At 41.9% G+C, this 9,724-nt stretch overlaps 1 protein-coding gene across 2 annotated transcripts; it reads right to left on the bottom strand.

The window, feature by feature from the left end:
- Positions 1-73: 73 nt before the first annotated feature.
- On the bottom strand, positions 74-8,142 carry sox10 (SRY-box transcription factor 10). Of its 2 annotated transcripts, none has more exons than XM_072369128.1 (4): positions 8,021-8,142; positions 5,241-6,068; positions 3,310-3,470; positions 74-3,092 (listed from the first exon to the last, which is right to left on the bottom strand). In XM_072369128.1, the coding sequence occupies exons 2-4, from the start codon at positions 5,675-5,677 to the stop codon at positions 2,296-2,298; spliced, it is 1,395 nt and encodes a 464-aa protein (XP_072225229.1). In that variant the 5' UTR covers positions 5,678-6,068; positions 8,021-8,142; the 3' UTR covers positions 74-2,295. The 2 variants fall into 2 exon arrangements, with proteins under 2 accessions (XP_072225229.1, XP_072225228.1); XM_072369127.1 differs by having other exon boundaries at positions 3,205-3,470.
- Between the last annotated feature and the right edge of the window lie 1,582 nt (positions 8,143-9,724).

The following is a 9,724-nucleotide window of genomic DNA, read 5'->3' on the forward strand; positions in this document are numbered from 1 at the left end:
TTTACTGCCGCAGTAGGAATTTTCCCTTTTGTTGTTAACTTCACTGTAAGAATGAGGCAGACTTGTCTTCAAGTAGAAATTAATAGTTTTATTTCATCTGAGAGGAACAGATAATTAGTCATCATCACATCTTGAGGCTTTTATTCCTGTTGTAAAAGTTTGGTGGCTGTGCACTGCTTCCGTAAGATTTCTTTGCAATAGAGAAATAACGGTGGACACAAACAATAAACCAAACATAAATAAGAAATTCAAAATTCATTGCATTCACCTCTGCTCCATGTGCTGGGGGTAAGTGCTCAAATGCGTCAACTTTAAGCTTGGACTGAGCAGTTAAACAGGCAGCAGTACATGCATATTGTTCCGATCTGGGTCCAGTAGCGATATACTTTACATGAAACAATTAAATTCATTAGGATTCTATACCTTTCCGAATCGAGAGCATGAAATTCAAATTATGTAGATATTTCAGTATAATGAAGAAAAGTTACCAATGAAAAGGATAGAAACAAAATACACAGGAAAAAAATGACTTACAATTACAAAATTGATTGACACAAACATGAAATGAAATTGTTTTTTTTTTTTTTGCTTTTGCTTTTTTTTACCCCTCTGCACCATTTGTTAGTAGCATGTATTAGTGAAGGCAAGGCACATTTTATATCTAATATCAGGTTAAAGCACTCCATCTGTGGCAGCTACTTCTTAGTATTGGCATTTCCTACACTGTAACTGTACCTAAGTTGTTTTTAGTAACTACAACTGAAAGATTTGACTGTTTCACACTGAATACTGTTCTATAAACACATTTTGCATTACACACAAGCAAAAACCAAAGGCACTAGTGAAGGTTTTCAGTGTAGTTAGAAATATCTATCTATATATATATATATATTCATATATATCTATCTATATATATATATAGATAGATATATATACATATATGACAAAGTTGTCACAGTAAATGTCACAGTAAATCATTAGTTTCTTGAATGTACTCTCTACTGTCACACTGCAACCGTCATCAATGAAAATGGATTATCCGAGTATAAATAGAATTGTCTTTTACTTTGACTCTTAAACATGAATATGTCAAAAAAAAACAAACAACGAAAACAGTCAGACTCATCAGTGCCACTGTGAAAAAAGGCAAAAGTAGTTTTTGACACAAAAACATTTTAAAGCAAATTAACAATAAAGAAAAAGAGAAGCTGCTGACAGCTAAGAAACGTCTAACTAGCTACAAAATGTCAGGTAGTTTTGAGTGTCATGTTGGGAGAAACGTCCATGAAATACGTTTCTGCTCTATAAAAAGTAAACAAAAAGTTTTGGTCTCAAAACTTTGGTCATTTTTACAAATATTTCACATCTGAATGCATCAATATACAATAGGTACATTTATAACTTCAAGTACACTGCATTCATCTAACCTGATAACAGTGAGTCAATATGAGCATTGCTTAAGACTAAATATACATGTCACTTTGCAAAACCTCAGCATGGTTTATATGCCTGTTCATTCTGTGTATGAAGACATTCTAAGTGGACATAAGATAACAACTTGTGACAAATAGGGACAAATCTGACTTTGATTGAATAGTGTGTTATTACGATTTCTTTTGTAGACTTTTTAAAGAAATATACAACATCTGTGTGGTAACGGGTCAATCCTGAATTCAAAGTGAAATGCCAACTAATAGACTGGCATCCCAATCTTGTGGCATATAAAACATGTCATACCGAAGAAATTTGGCTCCTTCTCAGTCACACCATTCATAACACAGATTAGGAACGTGCTAAACACCATTGACTCCCTGTTGCTGCTGACCCATGTGTTGGCCTGGGGAAGGGGTTTGTAGACTACAGTATACCTCTGTGATACAGTCCTCAAACTGATAGGGACATGACCCCTTACCATCCATAAACACTGTCACTGATGTATTTGAGGTGCTAGAGGCTTTGCTGTGGTGGTGTTGGGTGGAGGGTTTTCTTTGCATCCCCAAAATACTACTTTCTCTGACTACCACACTGAGTACCGTCAAATAATCAACAGCTCTTTAAAACACCACACTCCAAGCTTATCCTGGGCTATGACAGCATTTTCTCATCGGGGCAAGATCAGAAGAAGGTTTCATCCCTTCTGCTTTCCCAGCCAACTCCCCCAGTGCCTACCCACTTCCCCCAGACCAGACAACTTTCATCACTGATACCTCCAACGGTGCCATTGTTGCTGCTGCCTCTGCTTTTTTGGTCTGACGTTGGGGCTGAACCTGCACCGCTACCCTCAGGCCTCATCTGTCATGGCCGCGACAGTGTTGTGTAGACAGGCTGCTCCCAGTGTGTAGGGCTGTGCGACTGTGATACGCTGGCTGGGTCAGTGATGGCAGTGTAAAGGGGCCTTTGGGAAGGCCCCATGTAAGAGAAGGCAGAGTACAACCCTGAGGCCTGGCTAGAATGGGCATAGTATGACCCTGAAGCCTGGTGGTCGGCATATTCTGCAAACTGAGCCCTTGAGGCCAACGAGGGGAAAGCAGAGCTGTAGTGGGGAAGGCTGACATGAGGGGTGTAGGTGACATGAGTGCCTGGTGAGGCTGCTTCTGCAAAGTGACCCCCAGCACCCCCTGACTCGCTCTTGATCTGCGCCTTGGAGGCGTCTGAGCTCAGAGGGGAGCCATGATGTTGCTGTGGCTGCTGATGCTGCTTGGAAAGCCAGGCTGCAGAGTGTCCGCTGGCTGCTGCCAGAGCTGAAGAGATACTATAGGTATAGGGAGAGGCTGGAGAGGCCGCTGCAACTCCTCCTGCTCCACCACTCGGCCCAACGCCTGGGTGCCCATTGGGGGGCAAGTACTGGTCAAACTCATTGACATCAAAAGGCTCCATGTTGGCCATCACCTCATGGCTTATCTCGCCAATGTCCACATTGCCAAAGTCAATATGAGGCTTCCCTGATCCTGGAGGACCTGAGCTTCCTTCTGACGCCATTGTGCTTCGGGAGCCCCCATTCCCAGCACCCTCCCTCTTACCATCTCCGGTCTTCCCAGACTGAGATTCAGTTTTGGGAGTGGTGGGAGGTGTGGGAGGACTGTGGCTCTGACCTGTAGAGACACAGGAAAGTTGTTACTACACCTCTTTAGCCATGCACATTCAAAAACAATTACCTAACTGTGTGACAGAGATGGTGTCTGTGGGAGGAAACCCGCAGCCCACCTGCAGCATGAGGGTGGTGCCCCTCTGCCAGAGGGGACTCGGCTCCCCCACCGAGGACCACTTCCAGGTGGAGTCCCTTGTGGGATTGGCTGTGGCTGACCTCACCCTCCAAATGGCTGTCAGTCTCACTTCCTGACCCGGAGCCAATTTTTCCATTCTTGCGGCGGCGTGGCTGGTATTTGTAGTCTGGATAATCCTTCTTGTGCTGCTTCCTCAGTCTCTCTGCCTCCTGAATGAAGGGTCGTTTGTCGCTCTCATTAAGAAGCCTTGGATTGAAAGAAAAGATTTTGCTAGATTGGGTAATTCAAGAATTAGAAAAGCAGAGGCTAAGCATTCCATCGAAATTATGTGACAGAGTGGGGTTTTGCTGCAGTTTTCAGTATATTCTCAAAGATGGTGCAAAAAGAGTGTAGAAATTCAACTTAGAGAACTTTTCTGTTAGAAATTGTAGTTATCTGAGATCATTTGGAGCGTTTGTTTACAATAACAAAATTCTAATCTAACAAAAAAGAAAACAAGAATATGAGCACCAGGTATTTTAAAATAATTTCACACACTAACACATCTTAGCAAATTTTAAGAAACTATGGAGATTGTAAAATTCTCCTCTATTGCCCCAGGTTGTTTAATTTGCTAAATCAGCACAGCTGCATCTAAGATCTTGCCTGCCAGGGGCTTTTTACCTCTGGATAGTAATGAAATAATAAAGGCAGAGTTTGCATCCTGTCTGCGAACATAGAACTGAGCTCCTGTGACTACTACTGCTGGCAGGGATCGCATGAGAAACCCCTGACCTTCCAAAGCATCCCCATTCATCGTGTTTCAGGGCCAATTAACTAATCCTGACTGAGCCCAAGGTCAAGTCTTTATCTAATTAATACTCGATCCAAACAAGGTTAATTCATTTAAGTTTTCTGAGCTTCTTGACATTAATCGGTGCGTATTTGTATGAAAAGCCGCAAAGCATAGCGATGTAAAACAGACACTGGACAGAGCTTTAAATTTTGGTCAGAAGAATTAGAACATTTCAGAACATCAACTGAGACATCAAATATACAGAATTCCCATTAGTATAACAAGGAAATCTTGTAATATTTTCATATTTACTAGTTTAATGCTTTATTATAAATCTGAAGTTAATGGTTGGGAAAACACCCTGTTTTGCAAGAGGGCATAGCCTCAAGAGACTATGAAATTAGCCAGGAACATGTGACCATGACACACTCAGCACAGAAACAACTGCTGCTCAATTGTTGAGCTGTCACCAAAAGAGGCCAACGAGATGGTTGGGGGAAGTCTCCTAAGTTATGTTCAACAAATGGATAAATAAATAAAAAAAAACATTTAATGAGAAACATTTCACAGATAACACATATCAGTAAGTATTGGCTTGCTACATTTTTAACTGTGTCCTTCTTCACAGTAAAATGACATCATCCCGTAATGTTAAACTGGCAGGAGTCACAAGAGGCTTACTATGTACATAACTGCATTATGCATGAAATCGATCTGAGATGTAAACATCCATGTCTCATATTAGTGTTTAGATGTTTGAGGCTCATTTGATCTGTAAATCAAGTTGAGGATAATGGAAATGGAATTAAAATGGAAGAAATTAGGGGGGCAGTGGGGGACTTAAGTGATGTCGCTGTAGTTTGTTGTTTATCCGTCAAAATAGATAAACAACAAACTACAGCCTGAGATGTGATCACTTCAAGCTGATGGAATTACTCTTGAAACCCAGATCTGACCCCTACCCTTCCCCTCTTCCCCACCTAAAGCCCCACCCTTTCAGGGATCTGTCAGCAAATATAATGAAGATTTACTCCGAACAACTTTTTTTAAAGAAATATTTCTAAAAGTTGCTTTGTTTGGTGACATTTTGACAACAGCTGTTTGTAGAACCACACCTTATTGGGCTGGAATTATTGTGAAATCCTGCCTCGCTATGTGAGCGCGCTTCATCGGAGCATTGCAGTAATTTGAAAGCAGATTTCTATCATTAATAATCTATCCACATGATGCGGCCTGCTCACCTCCAGAGCTTCCCCAGGGTCTTGCTGAGCTCCGCGTTGTGCAGGTGCGGGTGTTGATCCGCTAGTTTCCTGCGCGCCGCCTGTGCCCAAACCATGAAAGCGTTCATCGGCCTCTTCACGTGCGGTTTATTCTTGCTTGACGTGTTCACGCGCACGGGCATCGGCACGAGGGTCCAGTCGTAGCAGTTGAGCACTTGGCTCACCGCGTCACGGATTCCAGCGGGGAAGCGTTCGTCCTCGTCGTCAGATTTAATGGACGAGCAGCCCGCCGACGCGTCGTCCAGACCCGCCTGCTGCGGCTGCTGCTGCTGCCCGTGGAGGGGCGAGTCACCCCCGCATGCCGCACCGGAGGAGTGACCCGGCGAGAGGGAGCGGCTATCGTCCGACATGCCGGGACTGAGCTCAACCTCTGAAAAGCTCTGCTCCTCTCTGGACATCTTTCTTTATAAAAGCCTCCAGCCAGGAAGAACACCTAAAACTTGCTCCTAAATGCTCAGCTCTACCTGTTGGGCTCCTGGTGCTGCTGTGTAGTCCTACAGTGAGTGGCAGCTGTCTGCTCTGTCTCTCTGTCCTTCTCAAAGTTATAATATAAACTGCCAGTCTGTCTCAACTCTCAGTCTCCGTTGCAAAACTCTGTGAGGATTCCACATCAAAGTTCTTTCCATCCGTGTTGCTGGTATCATAGGCGGCTCAGTCCGCACCTTTGACCCCAGTTTACCTGTCAAAGGACAAAGGTCTGCGCCAAACTCGCCAGTCCTCTTTTCTCTCCCAACTTCCCCTTCTTTCTCTCAACTGTTTGACCCGTGGTTAAAATCCAACAGCAAGGACCTGAAAGAGCAGGTTGAAGAGTATTATTACAGTTGTATTACATGGACAGGAGGCATCTGATTAGTGTAAGAAGAGTGAGTCAAGACCTATCAGGGAAGTGTTGTGTTTGATTGTGCGTAATTTCTTTCTCGGCAAAGTAATGTGTATCTGTAGAGCTCCTACATAACGCTGACGCGGGTTTCACCCTCCCGAACAAGCTACTGTTTAAGGCTTTACAGTTATTCCAAGCTCCCCGGAGAGAACGCTTTGGAATGATACGACGACGCATACAGCACAGACCTTGGATTTATACTCAGCTCTTGGATAAACACGACCTGGCGCTGGAAACATAAACCTCGTGTGCGTGCGTTTCCCTGCGCGTGTGTGAATCAGACACAGCCTGCTTGTGTGACAGGGGCAGGTCTACCAGCGGGAGCAAAACGTGTTGTCGTTTTGGACCAATAAACCAACACCCTCCCTCGAACTTTAGTCCTAAATCAGCGCCCTTTCTTTGAACCAACGACAAACAGCCCGCTGCGCTGTTTTCCACCAAGAAATGATGTTGTTAGGGATTTTAGAACGTGCGGATTATGAAAAAGGCTGTTGATAGAAAAAACTGTTTGTGGGACAGTAAACCCAATTTAACAACCATCGAGTTTCCACGAAAATATTTTTAAAAAATCCTTTGTAAGGCATGCGCAAAAACGCACCGAAATCTGTCAAATGTGCCGAACAAGCTGCTCGTCTACCAATTGGCAGTTTCTAACCAAATCAATAAAACACGATTGAATATTACATCACAGATTGTGTATCGTCGCTCTGATGAAAGTGTCTCGAAAAACAGATTTTAATTAACATTCGAGTGGGTGTCCGGGGTATTCATTTCCAGCAATGAACGGCTAAAGCTTCACCACCTGTCCAGTTTTGATATTCGCTCGCCACCTGGTCTGCAGGACCAATCCACAGGCTGTCACCAGGTCTCAAGAGACCTCAGCGCGTAAACGTCGTGCGTAAAAAAGGCCAAATAACTTTGCGCGTCGTTGCACAACATATTATTTCTTTTATTTAGATTTAAAAATGAAAATACATTTACTGAATCGTTCGACACTGACCATTTTTTAACCGTAAAGCTTGATTTCTTTCTGACTTTTTTCTTTTTTGGCACAGCACGGACTATGTTAGGAACAGACACAATAAGAGTGAATCCATCATGTGAAATCATGCCTGATTTATTGTCTCATCAAATATAGCATACCAGCCTGAAAACAGCTTTCTGCGTGTTCTCTTGTTATTGATTTACATAGGCCACTGAGCAGATTTACTGTGCGTAATGAATTTCGATGATGTGAGCTCATTATCACCGGCTGATTTGCCAATAAGTTGGCCTTAATTTGCTTGCTCGAACATTTTTTCTCTCTTTTAAGTTCAGCCAGCCCACGTAGCTGCAATTTAGCAGGAACAATCACAAGATACTATTTAAAAAGTGCACAAAATGTACCTAAGTACAGTGTAAAACTCAATCATCTTTTACTTGCAATATTGTGTAACTGTAAAGAAGAAGGAAAACAGAGCTTTAAATAAAGCATCTCAAATAAAAACACATTCTGTAGCCTTATCTAACTGAAAAGCTTAATTTTTTCCCCATTGTGACAGATAAGAACAATCTATGATCAATTACCCATTAGATATACATCTCTCAAATAATTTTATGACAAAAGCACTTGTCGCACGCATAAAATGAGTCGTAAAAATGCATAATCTCACTCTGAAGGGGTCACTTTTAAGGTTCCAGAAAGGACATGCAGCAACTTATGAGTGCCAAAACTGTGAAATTGTAACTCCTATCAACTATACAAGTATAACATTACAACTTCAGTTCTTAGGTTGATAGAATTTTGACCAAGGAATAATCAAATGGCACAGTCAGCCGCCAGTAGCAGAGAGCAAAGAGTTGGAAATGCTAAGCGCCTTACTTCAGTTATGAGAAAAGGAGGTCGCCGGTTTAGCACGAGAATCCGTGAGTTCCCGAGTTTCCAAAGTGACGCTCGCTCCCAGCCCCCTCGCCTGCGCCGCCCGAGTATGAATGCATGCTCTGTGTGTCAGCAGCAGGGCTTAAAGAGCCCCTTGTATGAGACTGAGAGAAAAAAATAAAAAGATCCTGGGGACGAGTCTTAAAGGAGCAGCGCACATTTGCAGTCTCCAAGAGCTCTGATTGGGTGACTATCTATCTATCTATCTATCTATCTATCTATCTATCTATCTATCTATCTATCTATCTATCTATCTATCTATCTATCTATCTATCTATCTATCTATCTATCTATCTATCTATCTATCTATCTATCTATCTATCTATCTATCTATCTATCTATCAATTTTAGGCCTGACCAATTTTACGCATGTAATTTAGAACAAGAAAAGTATACACATGATTTTATAGCTTGTTCACCAGATACATTTGACACAGTAGCTATGTCTTATACGTTGTTTAACTGAATCTTCAAATAAACCTTGTGTCGCATGAGAGGCGCAGAAGTTTTTAGAAGGTAAAGTTTTCCAGCTGGCCGGTTGTTTCGTACAGGGCAGCGTTCAAACGAGGTGATGCCAAGCTGTAACCAGCTTATTCATGAAAAAAAAAAACATGTTTTTTTTCTAATACCCGTTTTCAACCACGTTTCATTAGTATACAGTCCTATTAATTGTCATTATCATTTCAAGCTCTCGTCACAGAATTGAAAAAAATAAAATAAAATAAAAAGTATACGGACAGGTAATGAGTCGGATGGGGCTCGAACTCAGTTCTGCGGTGTGCAAGTCAGCAGAACAACAACTCCCACCTCCCACTTAGCGTTTTCGTGATATAATGTCACACTTGAAATCATTTCTCGAAATGCAGAACGTAGCTGTCTTTCAGTTTGGAATTGGGAAAACTGTTTTGCAACTGTCTTGATCACGCGAGACAGTTTCACGTGACGCAAAACGCACTTCGGAGTGCCATCATTTTAGAATTCTTTACCCTGTAATGTGAAACAGTCAGGCTTTCAACAGAACAACTTAGCTTTTATCTGGAGTCCGGGTTTGATTAATGCAAGGCCTGGTTTGCTTTAGGCTTTAATTCTGTTGTATATCCAGTTCACAAAAAAAAGTTTCACTCTCGAGCTGTTGCATAGAACATACAAAATACAAAAACTGTCGGCTGCCTTTAAGCTAAATTGTTTATATTCTAAATGAAATAAAGTTAACGTTGTTATTTTGATAAAGGTCACTGGCGTGATATCAGTGGACCAAAATGTCTTCACGTGCACTGCAGCGAAGAAGACAAAGAATAAAAGAAAGGAAATATATTAAATGAAATGAGAATAAAAGCAGTGCCATGGTTATTTATCAAGATGGGGATGAATAAGCTCGATAAACTGCCTCATTAAAAAACAGAGGCCTAACTTAAACACTTCCGGGTCTGAATTAAGACGCAGGTTCCCTGTTGCATCGACATGAACGTTCTGACAGAAAAAAAGAGCTATTCAGAGAAAAATATCAACCAAAATACAAAGCTGTGTCAAATGATCACATTCGCAAAATGATGTAAATGTACAGTAGTAACCTTGTATGTCTACAAAAGAAAAAGCTATTATAGCTGGTTAATCCACTTATACTCAGCAGGTGTAGCCTGTGATCTC

Source organism: Leuresthes tenuis, unplaced genomic scaffold, assembly GCF_036924035.1.
Source record: "Leuresthes tenuis unplaced genomic scaffold, fLeuTen1.0.hap1 SCAF_17, whole genome shotgun sequence".
In the NCBI taxonomy this organism is placed as follows: domain Eukaryota; kingdom Metazoa; phylum Chordata; class Actinopteri; order Atheriniformes; family Atherinopsidae; genus Leuresthes; species Leuresthes tenuis.

What these genes read in the sequence shown, in the direction of transcription:
- sox10 (XM_072369127.1), bottom strand. Translation starts at nt 5,677, where the DNA reads ATGTCCAGAGAGGAGCAGAGCTTTTCAGAGGTTGAGCTCAGTCCCGGC. An exon ending in ACCCTGGGGAAGCTCTGGAG is followed by an intron (nt 3,471 to 5,240) that starts GTGAGCAGGCCG and finishes TTTCAATCCAAG; the next exon opens with GCTTCTTAATGAGAGCGACA. An exon ending in GCACCACCCTCATGCTGCAG is followed by an intron (nt 3,093 to 3,204) that starts GTGGGCTGCGGG and finishes GTGTCTCTACAG; the next exon opens with GTCAGAGCCACAGTCCTCCC.